The sequence below is a fragment of the Aquarana catesbeiana genome, linkage group LG11 (genome assembly GCF_042186555.1).
Source record: "Aquarana catesbeiana isolate 2022-GZ linkage group LG11, ASM4218655v1, whole genome shotgun sequence".
Classification (NCBI taxonomy): Eukaryota; Metazoa; Chordata; class Amphibia; order Anura; family Ranidae; genus Aquarana; species Aquarana catesbeiana.
Genome location: NC_133334.1, coordinates 14656579 through 14679657, shown reverse-complemented (window position 1 = coordinate 14679657; position 23079 = coordinate 14656579). Strand labels below are relative to the sequence as shown.

The window sequence follows — 23079 nt, the reverse complement described above, 5'->3', positions numbered from 1 at the left end:
TTGACACTATCTGAGCAAGCGTTTAACCTCAGAGTTCATCCCTGAATCTCCATTTTTTGGGGCAAGCCTATCAAGCGTCCTCCACAGATGCTGGTAGGTGACATACTTGTCAATAGGGATGGGCCGAACACCCCACGGTTCGGTTCACACCAGAACACCGCAAACAGACAAAAAGTTCTAGCGAACACGCAAACCCTATTAAAGTCTATAGGACACGATCATGAAGGATTAAGTGCTAATTTTAAAGGCTTATATGCAAGTTATTGCCATAAAAAGTGTTTGGGGACCCGGGTCCTGCCCCAGGGGACATGTATCAATGCAAATAAAAGTTTTTAAAACTAATGTTTTTTTCAGGAGCAGTGATTTTAAGAATGCTTAAGGTGAAACAATTAAAATGAAACATTCCTGTAACCCCCTCACGCCCGCCCGCCGTCATATGATGTGACGGATTTTGAGCGGGTATATCTAAATGATGCCTGTAGCTACAGACATCATTCAGATATTGCCGTTTTCAGCCAGCGATTCCCTACACCATAAGAACGATCATAGCGGCTGTTCCGCCACTTGATTGTTCTTACGGGAGGGGAGAGGGGACGTCCCCCCCTCCCGCCGCCCTCCGGTGCTTCTACCGACTCACCGATCGTAGCGAGACAGAGAATGCACCGGCCCCGGATCATAGAGTCCCTACGATCGTCGGAGGCCGGGCGCGATGTTATGATGTCACGCCCGGCCTCTGCATTAAAAAAAACAGAGCCCCTTCAGCTGGGAAGCGGCGATCGGTTTATTTATTTTTTTTATTTCAGGCTTCCCAGCCTAGTGGTGAGATGTGGGGTCTTATTGACCCTATATCTCACTATAAAGAGGACCTGTCATGTCATATTCCTAATACAAAGGATGTTTACATTCCTTGTAATAGGAATAAAAGTGATAATTTTTTTTTTTCAAAAAAGTGTCAAAAAATTAACAATAAAACGCATACGTAAGTCCTGCCCACGTATGAAAACGGTGTTCAAACCATGCATGTGAGGTATCGACGCGAACATTAGAGCGAGAGCAATAATTTTGTCCCTAGACTCTGTAACACAAAACATGTAACCAGTAAAAAAATTTCAATCGTCGCCTATGAGGATTTTTAAGTACCGTACTTTGGCGCCATTCCATGAGCGTGTGCAATTTTGAAGTGTGACATGTTAGGTATCTATTTACTCGGCGTAACTTCATCTTTCACAATATGCAAAAACATTGGGCTAACTTTGCTGTTTTGTTTTTTTTAAAGCTAAAAATTGTTTCTTTCCCAAAAAAAAACGCATTCGAAAAATTGCTGCACAAATACCGTGCGAAATAAAAAGTTGCAACAACCACCATTGTATTCTCCAGGGTATTTGTTAAAAATATATATATATATATAATATTTGGGGGTTCTATGTAATTTTCAGGCAAAAAAAATGATTTTTACATGTAGGAAAGAAATGTCAGAATTGGCCTGGGTGGCAAGTGGTTAAATATCATGCCTGGGGGACCCCCTTTGTCTGCCTGTAAAGTGGCGCATCTGTGCGATGTGTAGAACAGTGCTGCAGCAATAATGACATTTCTAAAGGAATAAAATGTCATTTAAACTTGATCGGGGCTGTAATGTATTGCTGGCTCCCGGCAATATAGATGAAAAATCAATGAAAAAAACAGCGTGGGGTCCCCTCAAGTTCATACCAGGCCCTTGGGGTCTGGTATGGATTATAAGGTAACTCCATGCCAACATTTTAAAAACAATTGGCGTGGGGGTCCCTCCCAAAATCCATCCATACCAGACCCTTATCCAAGTATGAAGCCTGGAGGTCTGGATAGGATGGGGATGAGCGAGTGCCCCCCCTGAACTATACCATGCCACATGCCCTCAACATAGAGGGTGCCCCCCAAAGCACCTTGTCCCCATGTTGATGGGGATAAGAGCCTCTTCCCGACAACCCTGGCCATTGGTTGTCAGGGTCTGCAGGCAGGGGGCTTATAGGAATCTGGAAGCCCCCTTTAACAAGGGGGCCCCCATATCCGGCCCCCCATGTGAATGGGTATCGAGTACACTGCACCCCTACCCATTCACCAAAAAAAGTGTCAAAAAGTAAAAACCACAACAGACAGTTTTTTACAATTCCTTTATTAAAAAAGAAAAAAAAAGTGTCCATCATCAATCACGCCGCCCAACAGACCCGAAAAAAACAAGAAAAATAAAAAATGAAAACACTCCGCCTCCCTAGGAGGCCTTCCAGCGACTGCTGTCTTTTTGCTTTGACAGTTCTTATACAGGCAAGGGCGGGGCCACCCACTGATGTAACCAGATGACCACGCTAACTCTGATGTCACATGACTTCACATGTCAGAAGGGGCGGGGTCACTTGGTTACGTCACCGGGTGGCCCCGCCCTTGCCTATATAACAGCTGTCAAAGCTAAGAGACAGCAGTCGCCGGGTGGCCTCCTATAGAGGCGGAGCTTTTTTATTTTTCTCTATTTTTCGGGTCCGTCGGGCGGCATGATTGAAGATCGATGGACATCGTGGGACACTTTTTTTTTCTTTTTTAATAAAGGAATTGTAATAAACTGTATGTTGTGGTTTTTACTTTTTGACAATTTTTTTGATATATGGGTTCAATGTAGCCGATACCCATTCACATAGGAGGGGCTTGGATCTAGGGGTCCCCTTGTTAAAGGGGGCTTCCAGATTCCAATAAGCCCCCGCCCGCAGACCCAGACAACCAATGGCCAGAGTTGTCGGGAAGAGGCTCTTGTCCCCATCAACATGGGGACAAGGTGCTTAGGGGGCACCCCAAAGCACCCTCTCCACGTTGAGGGCAAGTGACCTGGTATGGTTCGGGGGGGTGCTCGCTTGTCGCCCCCCTTTTCTGGCCTGCCAGGCTGCTTGCTCGGATAAGGGTCTGCAATCGATTTTGGGGGGCCCACACCAATTCTTTACATTTTGGCATGGAGTTCCCCTTAAAATCTATGCCAACCCCAAAGGGCCTGGTATGGATTTTGGGGGGGACCCCACGCTGTTTATTTTCTTAATTCTGTCATAGGGTTCCCCTTAACTACTTCAATACACTGTATTATATACTGCACTGCACTATATACCCTGCACTGTATTATATATACTACACTGATTGTACTATATATTCTCCACCAGTGGCGGAACTACCAGCATCGCAACAGTGGCACTTGCGACTGGGCCCTAGAGTTACGCCACTGTGGGGAGGCCAGCCCACCATTTCTCCGCTCTCAGGGGTTCTGCCCGCCCACCAGTTCTCCGCTTTTAGGGGCCCGCCGGTTCTCTGCTCTCAGGAGACGCCTGGCTGTTCTTCGGTTGGCCGCTAAGGAAAGGCTGCTATCTCTGGAGAGATTTCATCAGTTTATCAGTCTATCAATTAAGGGGTGTGGTTAATTGCTCACAGGTGCCTATTTAACTTGTTGTAGGACTCAGTCTGAGCATGCTCAGTTTGAAGCTGTGGAGCTTGGTGTAAGTGGAGCTGGATTAAGTGGGAGTTAAAAACAAGAGTTTAAAACAGGAGGTTATAACAGGGGTCATAGTACCTGTGTAGTGTGAGTATCTGAGTGTTGTCTGAGTAGTGTGTGTGGATCGTTAGTACTTGTGTATTGTGTACCTGTGTGTTGTCTTGTCGTGTACCTGTGTATTGTCTTGAGTATTAGTGCCAGGAAGCTAGTTGTTAGGTAATTTGGACAGGGTAAAATCCCCAAATCCTCACTAAATTTAATAGGTACGATGCCCGGCGGGTGTGGAGAGGCGACTCTTTGTACATCTTGCCGCATGTATGCGTTCCTTGATCATCCGATCGAGGGCGAATACTGTTGTGCAAAATGTAAGCACATTGTTTCCCTGGAAGCCCAGGTTCTGAATCTGGGGAAGCAACTGTCAGCACTGAGAAGTCCCTCCATACTAAAGGTGAGCCAGGAACGTACACGGCAGGTGCCGGCAGGGGCCAGCACAGAGGCGGGTGGAGACAAAGAGGTGCAGGCACTAGCAAAGAGTAGATGGGTGACAGTCAGGAGGGGTAGAGGGGGAAGTGCCAGGGAGGCCGATCCAGGACTGGAGCATCCCAATAAGTATGCTCCATTGAGTGACATTGGTGTAACCAGTCAGGGACCAGCACTGCTGGAGATGAGGGACTCTCCTAGCTGCCAGGGGAAGAACTCCTCCAGTGAGAGTGGGGGGGGCAGCAAAGGGAAAGGAAAGACAGATTCTGGTGGTAGGGGACTCAGTTCTTAGAAGGACACAGAGGGCAATCTGTAACCAAGACCTGAAGCGCCGAACAGTATGTTGTCCACCGGGCGCTCGGGTTCGGCACATCACGGATCTTGTGGACAGATTACTGGGAGGGGCTGGGGAAGACCCGGCTGTCATGGTGCACGTTGGCACCAATGACAAAGTCAGAGGCAGATGGAGTGTCCTAAAGAACGATTTTAGGGACTTAGGAGCTAAATTGAGGAAAAGGACCTCCAAGGTAGTGTTCTCAGGAATACTACCGGTACATCGAGCCACACCAGAGAGGCAGAGGGAGATTAGGGAAGTAAACAAGTGGCTGAAGAGCTGGTGTAGTAAGGAGGGGTTTGGGTTCCTGGAGGACTGGGCCGACTTCTCAGTCGGTAACCGGTACTATTGAAGGGACGGACTGCACCTAAATGAGGAGGGTGCAGATCTGCTGGGAATGAAGATGGCCAAAAAGTTAGAGGGGTTTTTAAACTAGGCGATGGAGGGGAGGGTCCAGAGACAGTGATAGCCAGCGCAGAAGATATTCTAGAGGGTAGTATTGGGGGCATTAGTGGTAGGTTAACCAAAGCACAAAAACACAAGGTGAGTATCGTAGCAAGTCCAAGTTGCAATCTTGAAACACCCAATACGAGGACAATATGCGACCGGTCTAAACTATGTGGCATGTTCACCAATGCCAGGAGCCTGGCGGACAAGATGGGTGAACTAGAGATACTGTTGTACAAGGAGGATTTGGATTTTGTGGGAATTTCAGAGACCTGGTTCAACAGCTCTCATGATTGGCTGGCAAACATTCAAGGGTATACCCTATACCGCAAGGATAGAGAGGGTAAAAAAGGGGGAGGGGTATGCCTATATATCAAGAATAATGTACAAGTGAATGTGAGAGATGACATCACTGAGGGGGCTAGGGAGGAGGTGGAATTTTTATGGGTAGAGCTCCAAAGGGATGAAGCTAAGGGGAAAATAATACTGGGAGTATGCTATAGGCCCCCTAACCTGAGGGAGGAAGTGGAGACGGATCTCCTATCACAAATTGGATTAGCAGCAAGGATGGGAAGTGTTATCATAATGGGGGATTTTAATTATCCAGACATAGACTGGGCGGAGGGAACCGCGCATTCATTTAAGGCTCGCCAGTTCCTTAATGTCTTGCAGGACAATTTTATGGGTCAGATGGTAGACGCACCAACTAGAAATAAAACATTACTAGATCTACTGATTACCAACAATACAGACCTGATAACAGATGTGGAAATACGGGGCAATTTAGGTAACAGCGATCACAGGTCAATTAGTTTCAGTATAAATCACACAAATAGGAGACATGAAGGGAACACAAAGACACTGAATTTCAAAAGAGCCAACTTCCCTAAACTACAAACCTTGCTAAAAGGCATAAATTGGGATAAAATATTAGGAACAAAGAATACGGAGGAGAGATGGGTTTGCTTTAAGAGCATAATAAATAAGGGCATTAGCCAATGTATCCCATTGGGTAATAAATTTAAAAGAGCGAACAAACATCCTGGATGGCTTAACTCCAATGTAAAAATGCATATCAAAGCAAAGGAGAAGGCCTTCAAAAAATACAAGGTTGAGGGATCATCCACAGCATTCAGAATTTATAAAGAATGCAATAAGAAATGTAAGGGTGCAATTAGGATGGCTAAGATAGAACATGAAAGACACATAGCGGAGGAGAGCAAAAAAAATCCCAAGAAATTCTTTAAGTATGTAAACAGTAAAAAAGGGAGGACAGACCATATTGGCCCCATAAAGAATGAGGAAGGACATCTGGTTACAAAGGATGGGGAGATGGCAAAGGTATTGAATTTATTCTTCTCCTCAGTCTTCACGAGTGAATCGGGGGGCTTCAGTAACCAAAACTGCAGTGTTTATCCTCATGACACAACACAGGAAGCACCTACATGGTTAACAGAGGACGGAATTAAAATTAGACTTGAGAAACTTAACATTAATAAATCACCGGGACCAGATGGCTTGCATCCGAGGGTACTTAAAGCGTTTGTAAAGGTGTTTTTTTTTTTTTTTTAAAATAACAAACATGTTATACTTACCTTCACTGTGCAGCTCGTTCTGCACAGAGTGGCCCCGAACCTCGTCTTCTGGGGTCCCTCGGCGGCTGTTTCAGCTCCTCCCCGCAAGCATTCACCACCTTAATGCGAGCTCCCTCGCACGGTGGTGAGTGCTTGCGGGCGCGCTCCCGTGATACAGCCGGCGGCTATAGCCGCTCGCTGTATCACTCGGCCCCGCCCCCCGGCGCGCCGCGTCATCGGATGTGATTGACAGCAGCGCGAGCCAATGGCTGCGCTGCTTTCAATCCATCCACTGCAGCCAATCAGCGGCCAGGGTGAGCGGAGGAACAGATGTCGGGAACGCGAAGCTGACTTTCGAGGCGTCAGGTAAGTAAAACGGGGGGGCTGGGGGCGGCGGTTCTGTCAGAAGTTTTTTCACCTTACTGCATAGAATGCAGTAAGGTGAAAAAATTTTTACCTTTACAACCCCTTTAAGGAACTCAGTCAGGTGATTGCCAGACCGTTGTTAATAATTTTTAGAGACAGTCTATTGACTGGAATGGTACCAGCTGATTGGAGAAAAGCCAATGTTGCACCAATATTTAAAAAGGGCCCAAAAAACATCCCTGGGAATTACAGACCAGTTAGCCTAACATCAATAGTATGTAAACTCTTGGAGGGGATGATAAGGGACTATATACAAGATTTTAGTAATAAGAATGATATCATTAGCAGTAATCAGCATGGATTCATGAAGAATCGTTCTTGCCAAACCAATCTATTAACCTTCTATGAGGAGGTGAGTTGCCATCTAGATAAAGGAAGGCCCGTAGACGTGGTGTATCTGGATTTTGCAAAAGCATTTGACACAGTTCCCCATAAACGTTTACTGTACAAAATAAGGTGCGTTGGCATGGACCATAGGGTGAGTACATGGATTGAAAACTGGCTACAAGGGCGTGTTCAGAGGGTGGTGATAAATGGGGAGTACTCAAAATGGTCAGGGGTGGGTAGTGGGGTTCCCCAGGGTTCTGTGCTGGGACCAATCCTATTTAATTTGTTCATAAACGACCTGGAGGATGGGATAAACAGTTCAATCTCTGTATTTGCAGACGATACTAAGCTAAGCAGGGCAATAACTTCTCCGCAGGATGTGGAAATCTTGCAAAAAGACCTGAACAAATTAATGGGGTGGGCGACTACATGGCAAATGAGGTTCAATGTAGAAAAATGTAAAATAATGCATTTGGGTGGCAAAAATATGAATGCAATCTATACACTGGGGGGAGAACCTCTGGGGGAATCTAGGATGGAAAAGGACTTGGGGGTCCTAGTGGATGATAGGCTCAGCAATAGCATGCAATGCCAAGCTGCTGCTAATAAAGCAAACAGAATATTGGCATGCATTAAAAGGGGGATCAACTGCAGAGATAAAACGATAATTCTCCCGCTCTACAAGACTCTGGTCCGCCCGCACCTGGAGTATGCTGTCCAGTTCTGGGCACCAGTCCTCAGGAGGGACGTACTGGAAATGGAGCGAGTACAAAGAAGGGCAACAAAGCTAATAAAGGGTCTGGAGGATCTTAGTTATGAGGAAAGGTTGCGAGCACTGAACTTATTCTCTCTGGAGAAGAGACGCTTGAGAGGGGATATGATTTCAATTTACAAATACTGTACTGGTGACCCCACAATAGGGATAAAACTTTTTCGAAGAAGAGAGTTTAATAAGACTCGTGGCCACTCATTACAATTAGAAGAAAAGAGGTTTAACCTTAAACTACGTAGAGGGTTCTTTACTGTAAGAGCGGCAAGGATGTGGAATTCCCTTCCACAGGCGGTGGTCTCAGCGGGGAGCATTGATAGCTTCAAGAAACTATTAGATAATCACCTGAATGACCGCAATATACAGGGATATGTAATGTAATACTGACACATAATCACACACATAGGTTGGACTTGATGGACTTGTGTCTTTTTTCAACCTCACCTACTATGTAACTATGTAACTATGTAACTATGGGAGGCGGACGCTGGAAGAGAAAGTCAGCTGACCAGCTGTCACCAATGGAGTGAAGGGGGAGGAGCTCTCCCCTCTGCAGATGACCCCATGGCACAGGAGCATCCCTGGAGGCACGGGAATGATGAAGGGGAAGGAACTGACTAAGTGACAAAGTAAGTGACAAATTGTCAGTGCAACTGATCCCAACCTCCACCACCTCTGCCTCTTACTGCCCCCAGCCCCCTTCACCACCACAGATATGATCCCTATCCCCCCATAACCTTTTGGGGATGGGAGGGATAAGGATGAAATCTGTGGTGGTGGTGGGGGGATGGAATCAGTAAGAGGCAGAGGCGGTGGTGTGGGGGGATGGCACCACTACTGCCCCTGATCCCATCCCCCTTTACCACCACCACTGCCGCCACTGATCCCACCCCCCACCGTCACCACTACTCGCACCCCCCTCACCACCAACCCACCTCACAACCAACCCCCCACCACCATCACCGCCGCCACTGAGCCCACCACTACCACTGCCACTGATCCCACCCCACCACCACCACCGCCACTGATCCCACCCCACCACCCCCACTGCCACTGATCTAACCCCCCTCAACGCCACCCCTGATCCCACCCCCCACCACCACCACTGATACCATCCCTCCACCACCACCACTGATATCATCCCTCACCACTGATGCCACTGATCTAATCCCCCCCACCACCACTGCTGCTACTGATCCCATCCACCCCACCACCACTTCTGTCACTGATCCCATCCCCCCCACCACCACTGCCACTCATCCCATCCCATTCCCCCATCAGCACCGCTTTCTGCCACTAATCCCAGCCCTATGCATCAGGGGGCCCATGCCTCACCCCTGTACACCTGGATAGGAGTAGGGGTGGCATATGGAGAAACCAATACCCTCCATTTTCCTCCTGCAGTCACTGACAGCTTACTTCTCCTCTCCTCTCCCTCCCGCCGGCATTCATCGGCTGCAGGAAGAAAATGGAAGAGATTGGTCCCTTGATATGCCGCTCCTGCTGCTCCTCCTATCCAGGTGTACACGGGTGACACATGGGCTGGGTCACCCCAGGGGTTAGGAGGGCCCTTCATATTTTCTTGCACAAATTGGGCCCAAAGTGTCAATATTTTGTGTGGCCACCATTATTTTCCAGCACTGCCTTAACCCTCTTAGGCATGGAGTTCACCAGAGCTTCACAAGTTCCTACTAGAGTCCTCTTCTGGATGTTAGAGACCTTGCGCTCCTCCACCTTCCGTTTGAGGATGCCCCACAGATGCTCAATAGGAGACATGCTTGGCCTGTCCATCACCTTTACCCTCAGCTTCTTTAGCAAGGCAGTGGTCATCTTGGAGGTGTGTTTGGGGTTGTTATATTGGAATACTGCCCTGCGGCTCAGTTTCTGAAGGGAGGGGATCATGCTCTGCTTCAGTATATCACAGTATATATTGGCATTCATGGTTCCCGTAATGAACTGTAGCTCCCCAGTGCCTGCAGCACTCTCGCAGCCCCAGACCATGACACTCCCACCACCATGCTTGACTGTAGACAAGACAAACTTGTCTTTGTACTCCTCACCTGGTTGCTGCCACAACACGCTTGACACCATCTGAACCAAATAAGTTCATCTTGGTCTCATCAGACCACAGGACATGGTTCCAGTAATCTATGTCCTTAGTCTGCTTGTCTTCAGCAAAGTGTTTGTGGGCTTTCTTGCGCATCATCTTGAGAAGAGGCTTCCTTCTGGGATGACAGCCATGCAGACCAATTTGATGCAGTGTGCGGCGTATGGTCTGAGCACTGACAGCCTGACCCCCCACCCCTACAACCTCTGCAGCAATGCTGGCAGCACTCATATGTCTATTTCCCAAAGACAACCTCCGAATAAGACGCTGAGCACGTGCACTCAACTTCTTTGGCTGACCATGGTGAGGCCTGTTCTGAGTGGAACCTGTCCTGTTAAACCGCTGTATGGTCTTGGCCACCGTGCTGCAGCTCAGTTTCAGGGTCTTGGCAATCTTCTTATAACCTAGGCCATCTTTATGTAGAGCAACAATTATTTTTTTCAGATCCTCAGAGAGTTCTTTGCCATGAGTTGCCATGTTTAACTTTGGTATGCTCTTACTGCTGCAACTCCAGCTAGAATCGCATTACTGAAAACCGTCTCCTATGTCTTAACTTTGGTATGCTCTTACTGCTGCAACTCCACCCAAAACTGAAACACTGCTATGTGTCTCTAATAATGCTGGCATGTTATTTCTATTTAACTGTCTGTAGACCTGTCCACATTACAATGCTTTATTATCTCCCTTGTCTTACCCAAAATTATGGCCCGTTTAACTTTAGTGCCCTCTTGCTAGTCTGTTTCTGACTTAGGAATTTTGCCCTGTTAACCAGCCAAGCTTTATTACTTCTTGATTGCTAATTGAAATCCACCCACACCCCACCCCTATCAGTATGAATATAAGATTCTCTTGGGGGAAGCATTTGCAACTGGGCTCTTTCTCAAAGTGGCGATTTCTATAAGTGGAATTAACTTCTGACTCTGCACTTTAGCGAATGCACAAAGCGAAGGGACACAAGATAAACACTTTGAAAAACACCACACCGACATCAGGTGACCTTGTTTACTCCTTTAGCTGTTTCTCCTTGTAACATGCATTCTCTACCACTCCTTTTGACAACTCTGTCCTCTATCCTAAAACTATCTCTCCTTCACCCCTCTTCTGCCCTCTTCCCCCCCCACAGCATATATAAATTACCCTCACTTCTGTCCTGTCCATATTACTGCACCCACCAACTTCTGCTAATTCTAAATCCACACACACTAAAAATCTCCAAGACCCTGGGGCTTGTCCCTTCATATAAATCCCACTCCCATATTACCTCCCTCACCCTCTTGCTTCTCCTAACCTCCAGGGATATATCCCCAAACCCTGGGCCTCCATTTAACTGTACCCCATGCACCCATCAACCTGCACCCTCTGGCAGCAGCTGCAATCAACACATTCTGCATCAACCTAGCCACTTCTGTCTACAACACTTCACTTCTAGCCTCACTGGACTCACTGGCCCCCTCACTAGACACAGAATCAGGCCCCGACCCCTTCAACCTTGGCAAACAGATGGTACTAGAAGTCTGAAAAAACGTAGTCGTGCTCTTGAGCGCCTGTGGCGTAAGACTAATGCCCTGTACACACGATAGGATTTTCAGATGGAAAATGTGTGATAGGACCTTGTTGTCAGAAATTCCGACCGTGTGTAGGCTCCATCACACATTTTCCATAGGAATTTCCGACATAAAAGTTTGAGAGCAGGCTATAAAATTTTCCGACAACAAAAACCGATCGGCTAAATTCCGATCGTGTATACACAAATCCGACGCACAAAGTGCCACGCATGCTCAGAATAAATTAAGAGACGAAAGCTATTGGCTACCGCCCCGTGTATAGTCCCGACGAACGTGTTTTATGTCATCGCATTCAGAAAGATCGGATTTTCCAACAACTTTGTGTGACCGTGTGTATGCAAGACAAGTTTGAGCCAACATCCGTTGGAAAAAATCCATGGATTTTGTTGTCGGAATGTCCGATCAGTGTCCGACTGTGTGTACAGGGCATACGTCTCAGAGAGATTTCAACCAATATAAATCTGCCCTCCAAAAATACAATTCCAGCCTCCTCTCTGCCAAGCAGACCTATTTTACCACTCTCATTAGCAATTTATCATCCCGTCCCCGTCAACTCTTCTCCACCTTCAACTCTCTACTTCGTCCTCCACCGCCTCCACCCGCCAACTCACTCACTGCCCAGGAGATTGCCAATCACTTCTAACAGAAGATTGATACAATTCGCGCAGAGATCTCTACTGTTCCGACACCCTCCACGCTTTACACTTCATGCCCACAGGCACAATCATTATTTCCCTCTTTCAACCCCACCAATACAGACGAAGTTGCTAAACTACATGCTAATGTCCACCTTACCACCTGCCCTCTGAATCCTGTTCCCTCACAAATGCTACGTTCACCCTCTGGCCCTATGATACACTCTCTAACCCACATCTTCAATCTCTCCCTCTCTTCTGGCATCTTCCCCAACTCTCTAAAACATGCACTTGTCAGACCCATACTTAAAAAGCCCTCACTGGACCCATCCAATCTTAACAACCTACGACCCATCTCCTTGCTCCCCTTCTTATCCAAACTCCTCGAACGTCTGGTCTACAACCGACTGAGCGTCTACCTTGCTGATAATAACCTTCTTGATCCCCTTCAGTCTGGATTTCGCCCTCAACACTCCACAGAAACTGCTCTCCTAAAACTAACAAATGATCTACTAGCGGCCAAAACCAATCAACACTATTCTGTACTCCTACTCCTGGACCTCTCTGCTGCCTTTGATACGGTTGACCACCCCCTCCTCCTCAAAAAACTACACGCCTTTGGTCTCCATGACTGTACACTTCGCTGGTTCTCTTCCTACTTATCCAACCGCACCTTTAGCGTTTCTTATAACTCTACTTCCTCCTCTCCTCTTCCTTTCTCAGTTGGGGTCCCCCTGGGTTTTGTTCTTGGACCTCTCCTTTTTTCAATCTACACCGCCTCCCTGGGTCAACTGATAGCCTCCCATGGCTTTCAATACCACCTCTACACTGACGACACCCAAATCTATTTCTCTACCCCTCAGCTCACTCCCTCTATCTCCTCACGTATCACTAAGAAAATTATAACTTTTCCACAACTTTCTCCCTTACAGGCTGAGGAACGACATCCTCTTTCTCATCTGGTGAGTCGGTGGAAAATCAAAACGTCCTGTCACTTAACCGCTTGCCGTCCAGCCGCCGTCATTATACTGCGGCAGGTTGGCATGATCCCACGAGCCGTCGTAGCTGTAAGCGGGATAGCAGGCGCGCCCTCTGCACTCGGGGGGTGTCGATGCTCGTGAACGACAGTCATGTAAACACACAAATCCCTGTTCTGTTCTGTAAGGAGAGACAGATCGTGAGTTCCTAATAGCTAGGATCGACGATCTGTCATTTCCTCTAGTCAGTCCCTCCCCCTACATTTAGAAACACACACAGGGAACACAATTAACCCCTTGATTGCCCCCTAGTGTTAACCCCTTCCCTGCCAGTGACATTTTTACAGTAATCAGTGCATTTTTATAGCACTGATCGCTGTATAAATGCCAATGGTCCCAAAAATGTGTCAAAAGTGTCCGATGTATCCGCCATAATATTGCAGTCCCAATAAAAATCGCAGATCGCCGCCATTACTAGTAAAAAAAATAATAATAATAAAAATGCTATAAATCTATCCACTATTTTGTAGATGCTATAACTTTTGCGCAAACCAATCAATATACGCTTATTGCGATTTTTTTACCAAAAATATGTAGAAGAATACATATCGGCCTAAACTGAGAAAAAATTAGCTTTTTTTAAAAAAAAATGGGGATATTTATTATAGCAAAAAGTACAAACTATTGGTTTTTTTTCAAAATTGTTGCTCTTTTTTTGTTTATAGCACAAAAAATGATGATCAAATAACACCAATAGAAAGCTCTATTTGTGGGAAAAAAAGGACATCAATTTTGTTTGGGTGCAGCGACGCACGGCCACGCAATTGTTAGTGAAAGCGACGCAGTGCCGAATCGCAAAAAATGGCCTGGTCATTCAGCAGCCAAATCTTTCGGGGCTGAAGTGGTTATGGGAGATTCCATTTCCCAAATGGCTTACAGCAATCCATTTTCCTCAACATCCTCCTAAGATGACCCAGGCTGCTGGGGAGGGAGGGAGGAAGATACTGACACAGTTGCAACAGATGCTGAGACAGGGGTAGTACTGGGGCCCCATGTGAAAACACTTCTATACCCCACATCCATACTGTCACCATTGCTCTGGTATCCACCTGTGGCCTGTACTTGCACAGGCACTTTCTTTCATCTGTTGGAATCTTTCCTCATTCTCATACTTTTCTTTGAATTCACCGCTGCTCTGCTTCAGAGAGGTAACCAACTTCTCCTGCTTCTTCAATGCCTCCTCCAGAGACTTCAGCTTGGAGTCTTGCCTCTTACTGCTCTTGGTCTTGCTATGCAGAGATTTTTTTTCCTGAAATCTGCTTTCAGGACAGCAAGCTTCTGTTCCTCCTTTGTTATATGGCAAAGTCTATTCACCACTCTGTCGTGGAAAGCAGGTATGGCCTCCCATTGCAAAGGGACATGTCCAGGGGCCATTGCAGATTGCTTGAGCATGTTATGTAGGCCTCAGTTACTTTGGAGAGCCCCCCACCTTCATCCTCCCCAACCCGCTGCATGATGGTTGGGGTGGAGCCTGTAGGACAGGCCCCAGGCTTGATGTTTCTCCCAGCTGAGACCAACAGCAGAGTGAGCCAGCAGCACCTTGCAGAACAGCACCACCTGGTGAAGAGACTGATGTGACTGGCTTAGTGTTTTCTGTACAGTACTGAAATGTATGTCAGAGCTATATAACCCCTATAATAATGTATATTAACCCCTTCACGCTGACCGTATGCAAATTTGCGTTCATGGCATGAAGGAGTCATACTGGGGTGATGCCTGCAGTTGCAGGGATCACCCCGGTACGTCTTTTTAGAGCGGGCGGTTTGCTCTTTAGTGATCACAACCGAAGTGGCTGTTATCCTAAAGGAGCTGGAGGGGACGTCTCCCCCCTCATCGTTTTTGGCGACTTTTAAGTGCAAAGGAGGGATTTGGGGTCTTTTAGACCCCCGTTCCCTCCATAAAGAGTGTCACTGTCTGTTACTGTCACAAGGGATGTTTACAGCAATAAAAGTGATCAGATTTTATTTTTTTAAATGGACAATGTAAAAAAAAAAAGAAATAGAATAAATAATAAAAAAATAAAATAAAATTTAAATTGCCCCCGTCCCCGCGTGCTCGCGCAGCAAAGAAAATGCATACGCAAGTCCATGGACGTCCTCCCAGAATCTGTGAGGGAATATCTGTGACCGCCGAGTCCTCCGCATCACGGATCATGGTAAATGGGCGCTGACAGCGGCCATTTACCACGTGATCGCTCCATCAAATGACGAAGCGATCACATGTAAACAAACCGGCGTCATGTCCGGTTCCTCTCTCCCCTCTCTTGGTACAGTGTGAGGGGAGAGATCGGGTGCTGCAGCGCTGTGGGCTGGATGTGTAGTGCCCACAGTGCTGATATGTGCCCACTCTAGCACTCATCCATCAATACCCAGCCATCCATGCTCAGCCATCCATGCTCAGCCATCTATGCTCAGCCATCCATACTCGGCCATCCATCCATACTCGGCCATCCATCCATACTCAGCAAACCATCCCTAATAAGCAATAATCATCCATGCTCATTCATCCATCCATACTCAGCAATACTCATCCATCCATCCATGCTCAGCCATCCCATCCACCCCCATCCATACTCAGCCGTACTCAGCTGTACCTAGCCATACCCATCCATACCCAGCCATACTCAGCCATACTCAGCCATATCCACCATACTCAGCCATACCCACCAATACCCAGCAATGCTCAGCTGTATCTAGCCATTCCATCCATACTCAGCCGTACCCAGCCATCCCATCCATACTCAGCCGTACTCGGTCGTACCCGGCCATACTCAGCCATACCCAGTCATACCCAGCAATACTCAGCCGTACCCAGCCATACCCAGCTGTACCCAGCCATACCCAGCCATCCCAGCCGTACTCAGCTGTACCCAGCCGTACTCAGTCATACCCAGCCATACCCAGCCGTACTCAGTCATACCTGGTCATACTCAGCCATACTCATTCATGCTCAGTCATCCCACCCATACTCAGCCATCCCCATCCACGGCTCATTCATCCCCATTCATGCTCATCCATGCCACATCAGTTCTCATCCATGCCACATCAATGCCACTAGAGTGCCTCACAAAAGTGTAATAGGTAGTCAAATTAGATTTGAAACTTATGCCCCTAGAACACCTGATGGTGCTCCCTGCATGTTGGGCCTCTCTGTGTCCAGTCTGTCTTAAAGTCTCACACATGTGGTATCACCATACTCAGGAGGAGTAGGAGAATCTATTTTGTGGTGTAATTTTTGGTATGTACATACTATGTGTTAGAAATATTGTATAAATGGACAACTTTGTGTAAAAAAATGGGTTTTTATTTTCTTTACACATTTTCCAAAAACTAACATGTTCAAAAGACTCATTATGCCTCATAGATTACACGTTGGGTTGTTTTCTTTCCAAAATGGGGTCATTTTTGGGGCGTTTCTATTGTCCTGGTGCTCCAGGGCCTTCAAAAGTGTAAGAAGTAGTCAAGAAATTATAGGTGTAATTTATGCTCCAAGAATGCCTGATGGTGCTCCCTGCATGTTGGGCCTCTGTATGCGGCCACGCTGTGTAAAAGTCTCACACATGTGGTATCGGCATACTCAGGAGGAGTAGTAGAATGTGTTTTGGGGTGTAATTTGTGGCATGCATATGCTATGTGTGAGAAATAACCTGCTAATATAACAATTTTGTGAAAAAAAAAAATCTTGATTTTGCAAAGAATTGTGGGAAAAAAATACAACTTCAAAAAACTCACCATGCCTCTTACTAAATACATTGGAATGTCTACTTTCCAAAAAGTGGTCATTTGGGGGGTATTTGTACTTTCCTGGCTTGTTAGGGTCTCAAGAATTGAGATAGGCCATCAGTACATCAGGTGTGGTCAATTTTCAGAGATTGGTACCATAGCTTGTGGACTTTATAACTTTCACAAAAACCAAATAATTTACACCAGTTTGGGTTATTTTTACCAAAGATATGTAGCAGTATCAATTTTGGCTAAAATTTATGAAGAAAAATTACTAATTTGCAAAATTTTATAACAGAAATGAAGAAAAATTCATTTTTTTACAGAATTTTTGGTCTTTTTTCTTTTATAGCGCAAAAAATTAAAAACCCAGCGGTGATTAAATACCACCAAACGAAAAGCTCTATTTGTGTAAAAAAAAGGTCAAAAATTTCATATAGTTACAGTGTTGCATGACTGAGTAATTGTCATTCAAAATGTGAGAGCACCGAAAGCTGAAAATTGGTCTGGTTAGGAAGAGGGTTTAAGTGCCCAGTGGTCAAGTGGTTAAAGCATTGCCTATAGAGAGTTTTGGGTACTGTAGTTTGTCGCCAGTGCAAGAGTGTGCGCAATTTCAAAGTGTGACATATTGGGCATCTATTTACTCAGCGTAACATCATCTTTCACATTATACAAACAAATTGGGCTAACTTTTGTATCTAGTTTTTTTTTTAATAAATGAAAAAAGAAAAAATGTTTTTTTTCCGCAAAAAATGCATTTGAAAGACCGCTGTGCAAATACCGTTTGCCATGAAATATTGCAATGACCGCCATTTTATTTCCTAGGGTCTCTGCTAAAAATTATATATATATAATATAATATATATATCCACTGCATGCAGTTTAGATAGATCTCACTGTGGTCCATTCCTAGTGTACTCACTGTTTCTACTATACTTCTGGCAGGCAGGTAATTCAGTTAGCTGCAGTGTATTATATATATATATATATATATATATATATATATATATGTATGTGTATGTATGTGTGTGTATATATATATATATATTTATATATATATAAATAATGTTTGAGGGTTCTAAGTAATTTTCTAGCAACAAAGGTCAAAAATAGGCATGAAAGGGATAATGGTGTGTAAGACTGATTTGGTGTGCTTTTCTCTCTCTCTCAGTGTTTTAAAGTAGTTTAAAGTAGTATGTGATAACTTAATATAAGAATAATAAATAACAGTATGTAATAAAAAATGTCTCTCTTCATATAGCTAAACCGCAGACTTCCATCAAACATACGAGACTCATTGAAGATGGATATGAGGGATCTGTGTTTTGTAATGTCAGCAATTTTTACCCGGAAGAAGTGAAGATCCGGTGGGTTAAACACAGTAAACGTATCATCACCAGCTCATCTTTGGATGAAGATTTTTCTCTCAAACCAATCAGGAACAGTGATGGGACATTTAATGTGACCAGTGTGCTGACTGTGAAGCCGGATAGTAGAGATGAACCCGGAGATGTATTCTTCTGTATTGTGAGCCACAGATCCCTGAAGGAGGAAATTTCTCCCTATTTCACTGTGCCATGGCCAAGTAAGTACCCTATGACTCTAATGTCTGTAGAATTTGGCTCCGACTGCTTCCAACAAATCCCAGATCAGTCAGATTAGATCCAGAGATTGCTCAGCGAGTTTACAAAACATTGGAAATCAGAGGCTGCATGAGCACATACACATACATATTTTGGAGCAATATTTTTTCATGTGTATTCAGGCTTGGGTGTTTTTGTTTTAGCCAATGAAAAGGTCATTACTAGGACCTATTTTTCAGGTGCTCCTATTTAGGTCTTTGAAGCCAAAAATGCCCCATGCTGCTTTAAAAGTAGCTCATGTACCTATTTGAGTTTCACTCAGACATGTGCAATGCTGAAAAATTAGTTAATTTTCGTTTCATTCATTTTTTTTTTGGAAATTCGGAAATTTGAAAATTCAGAAATTTGGATTTTTGAAAATTCGGAAATTTGGATTTTCGAAAATTCGGAATTCGAAAATTCGGAAGTTTGGCTGTTAGAGAACATGACGAATAAGTATTTATCTGAAGTTGCAAATTATACGAAATAACTAATGCTGCATCTAAACAAATGGAACAGAACAAATTAACAATAAATAATAATAATAAAAAGTTTTTATTATTATTAATTCGTTACTATTCATTTAATAGCTAGTAATAGTTACCGTATATACTCAAGTATAAGTCAAGTTTTTCAGCACATTTTTTTGTGCTGAAAGTGCCCCCCTCGACATTTTCCGAACCGAATTTGGGGACCTGTATCTCAGGGCCACTTGGTGCTAGGAACCCCAAATGTGGTGTGCAAACCCAGTGGAACTGGTCCCATAACATATCCAAAGATGGAGTTCCTAGCACCAAGTGGCCCCGAGATACGGGGCCCCAAATCCGGTTCGGAAAATGTCATTCTCTGCTACAGAAAAGTGCTTGACATTTTCTGAACCGATTTTTGGGGCCCTGTATCTCGGGGTCACTTGGTGCTAGAAACCCCAGCTTTGGATATTTTATGGTGCTAGTTGCACTGGGTTTGCACACCAAATTTGGGGTTCTTATCACTAAGTGGCCCCAAGATACGGGGCCCCAAATTTGGTCAACTGTGTTCATCTGCAGCAATGTCATTTTGGGACCCTTTGGGTTCAGAGACCCCAAATTTTGGCTGCAGCTAGGGGGCATCTAGGAACTCTTAACTACCGAGTTTGAAGTTCGGGGGACCTATGGCTGCAAATTGGCACAGTGAGGCATGCAAATGGGCACAGTGAGGCTGCAAATGGGCATTGTTGACCCTCTTTTCCACTTACAGTAGCTGTGCATTTCTCACCCTCGTCTTATTCTCGGGTCAATAAGTTTTTCCCATTTTTTTGTGGTAGATTAGGGCCTCGACTTATACTCGGAACGACTTATACTCGAGTATATACGGTAAGTTATTATTAGTTAGTTATTTCAGATTTTTTGGATTTTCATTCTTTTGAATTTCCGGATTTTCATTTTTATTTTGGAATTTTTGAATTTCCGAATTTTCGGAAAAATTTCCAAATTAACGCATTTAAAGAATTTGTTGAAATTCGTTAAACAAATTTGGAGCTAAACGAATTTCACATGTCTAGTTTCATTCATCAAGATACAGGCAGCTGAGCATTCATAGCTGAACAGACTCAATGCACAAGCATGGGGTTTTGGTTCTTCAGCATTTTGGAGCTTTGAGCTACAAAACAATCAGAGTTTATAGGGTTAGTCTACTTTTATAATAAAAATTTGCATTGCAATCGGGGAGTCCCACTAGATTAGAAATCATGGGACATTTTAGAGAAATTCAGTTTCCTTTAGACAACATAACTGCAAACCTCTTTTCTTTTGCAAAGCAAAAAAAATAGCATTCTCATTGATCTGTGCCGTCCTGCATATAGGATAAGAAGGATGGTAAACACAATCACATTAACAAGCACAGAGCCGCTGTATTCTCTGTCTGCACATGTGCAGTGTGCTCTCCCTCCCCCTCTAATCTCATAGTGCACGCTCCCTGCCCCTGTCACAGCAGCATTCATCTGCATGAAGAATAGGGATGAGCTGAACACCCCCCCCGGTTCGGTTCGCGGCAGAACATGCGAACAGACCAAAAAATTGTGCGAACACGCAAACCCTGTTAAAGTCTATGGGACTCAAACGTGAAAAATCAAATGTGCAAATTTTAAAGGCTTATATGCAAGTTATTGTCCTAAAAAGTGTTTGGGGACCTGGGTCCTGCCCCAAGGGACATGGATCAATGCAAAAAAAAGTTTTAAAAACTGATATTTTTTCGGGAGCAGCGATTTTAATGATGCTTAAAGTGAAAAAATAAAAGTGAAATATTCCTTTAAATATCGTACCTGGGGGGTGTCTATAGTATGCCTGTAGAGTGGTGCATTTCCCGTGTTTAGAACAGTCCCTGCACAAAATGACATTTCTAAAGGAAAAAAAGTCATTTAAAACTGCTTGCCGCTGTAATGTAATGTTGCTCCCCCCCCCAGCCCATTACCAGGCCCTTTGGGTCTGGTATGGATATTAAGGGGAACCCCACACCAAAATAAAAAAAAGGAGTTGGGGCCCCCAGGCTCTATATACTTTGAACAGCAGTATACAGGTGGTCCCCGGGTTACAAACAGGACAGGGACTGTAGGTTTGTTGTTAAGTTGAGTCTGTTTGTAATTTGGAACAGGTACATTTTGTAAGTGTAGCTCCAGCCCCAAAATCTATGTTTAAGCTTTTTGGATAACATAGGGAAGGGTTATCATCACCCCTGTAACATATGTTTTGCTGTCTGTGCCCCTGTTCAGAAGATTTCATCTCACTTGTCCCAATGACACTTGGATTTTGAAAATTTGGGGTTATTAGGGAAAGAAGGATTGGTGATAAAGCATCAGTGGAGACACCTTTTTCCCATATTAACTCTTACAGGAGAGAATTTCCCTTCATAGGGGTAAATTTCCTCTCACTTCCTGTTGTCTCCCTCCATTTGTAAGTAGAAGTCGTTTGTAAGTCGGATGTTTGAAAATAGAGGACCGCCTGTATATACTATATGGCCTGCCCTATACGCTCTGTGGAAAATTGGGCCTTAGGTGTTGGTGGTACCAGAACACTGTAAGCCCTCACAGTTAGCCTTGGTGGGCACTGGAACAGGCCCTGCTGCGAAATATATCAAGAATTGTAATTACATGCCCCTGTTGAACGGGGCAGAAAAATTGGGTCTTAGGCACTGGTGGTGGCACAACACTGTAACCCCTCACAGATACTCTTGTTGGGCGCAGGAACAGGCCCTGCTGTGAAATATTAGATCAAAAATTGGAATTACAATACAGTGTAGCCGTAGTGCAGTTGCTACTACTTTCCTGGTGGTGTACACAGTACACAATACAGTGTAGTGCGGTGTTGCAAAACAAAATATACACCATGTCCAGAAGGCCACCAAGAAGAGGCAGACGCTCACAGCAGGCCACTAAAAGAGGGCAAGCAGGCTCTGTGTCTACAGTCAACATTGCTGGTCATGGACCTGGTGCATCCTCTGCCAGTGGCCGTGGGGCACACTTGTCCTTTTTTCTGCTGCTGGACGTGTTATTGAGCTAGAACATGCAGAAGAGTTGGTGGAGTGGATAACAAAGCCATCCTCATCCTCCTCATATTCTGTCACCCAGGCTCAGAGTAGTTTTTCTTCCTATGCAGCTGCCAAAGCAGCCTATTCCACCTGCTCATTGAAGGCTCCGATGTTGATTCCCAGGTTGAGGAAGGGAGTAACGTGAGCCTAGAGAGAGGGGGTGCCCAAGAAGGCCAAGAAACTAGCAGTCATGTTCCCCCAGCTGCAGCATAGTGCCAAGTTTGCTCCAGTGACGAGGAGGGAGGGGATGATGAGGTCTCTGACTCTACTTGGGTGCCTGATAGAATAGAGGAGGAGGCACAACTCCAACGAGGCAGGATGTCCTCTAGGGGGCAGCTTAAGTGCAGTCACCCTACTGCATCACACCGCAGAGCTCCCCGGGTGCAGGCCGCTGCTGACTCCCCGCTGGTTTTGAAAAGTTCCTTGGTGTGGGCCTTTTTGGACATGTGTGCAGCAGATCGCACCGTTGCTGTTTGCAACCTATGTCTGAAGCGGATCAAGCGTGGCCACAACAGCAGCCGCTTGGGCACCACATGCTTGACTAGACATATGACGACCTCCCATGCAGTGTTTTTCCCGTATACTGTATTTGAGATTTAATATCTCTCAGATATGATTAGTGTTAAATGAGAGTTCTTTGATCATGAATGAAAGCTTTAACACAATAACAACTTTTATTGGTGAGTTGTTGAAAGTCTATCTAATACACAACCATCTATCTATAGTCTACAGCAAGGAAGAAAATATTAGGTTAAAATAAGAGAATTACATGAAGGAATACAGAGTATATTCCTGAAAACATTAATCTGCAAACATATTTAGTTACAAGTAAAATGCAGACCTTTCCCATAATTACCCTTTGCACCAAGGTTCCATCCATTCTGATGGTTGCTCTCCCATTAAAGTGTGTGTTTCCCTCCCATCTAGTCTGTGTATATCATTACATGCTGATGCCTCATTGGTTGGCATAGCAT

At 45.1% G+C, this 23079-nt stretch overlaps 1 protein-coding gene across 1 annotated transcript in view; it reads left to right on the top strand.

Annotated features, from left to right (window-relative positions):
• Positions 1 to 23079, top strand: part of LOC141111849 (uncharacterized) — a 270686-nt gene that overhangs the window by 63858 nt on the left and 183749 nt on the right. The window contains exon 3 of the mRNA XM_073604011.1: positions 18184 to 18507. Within this exon, the coding sequence (XP_073460112.1) occupies positions 18184 to 18507 (324 nt within the window). The remainder of the gene's footprint in view (positions 1 to 18183; positions 18508 to 23079) is intronic.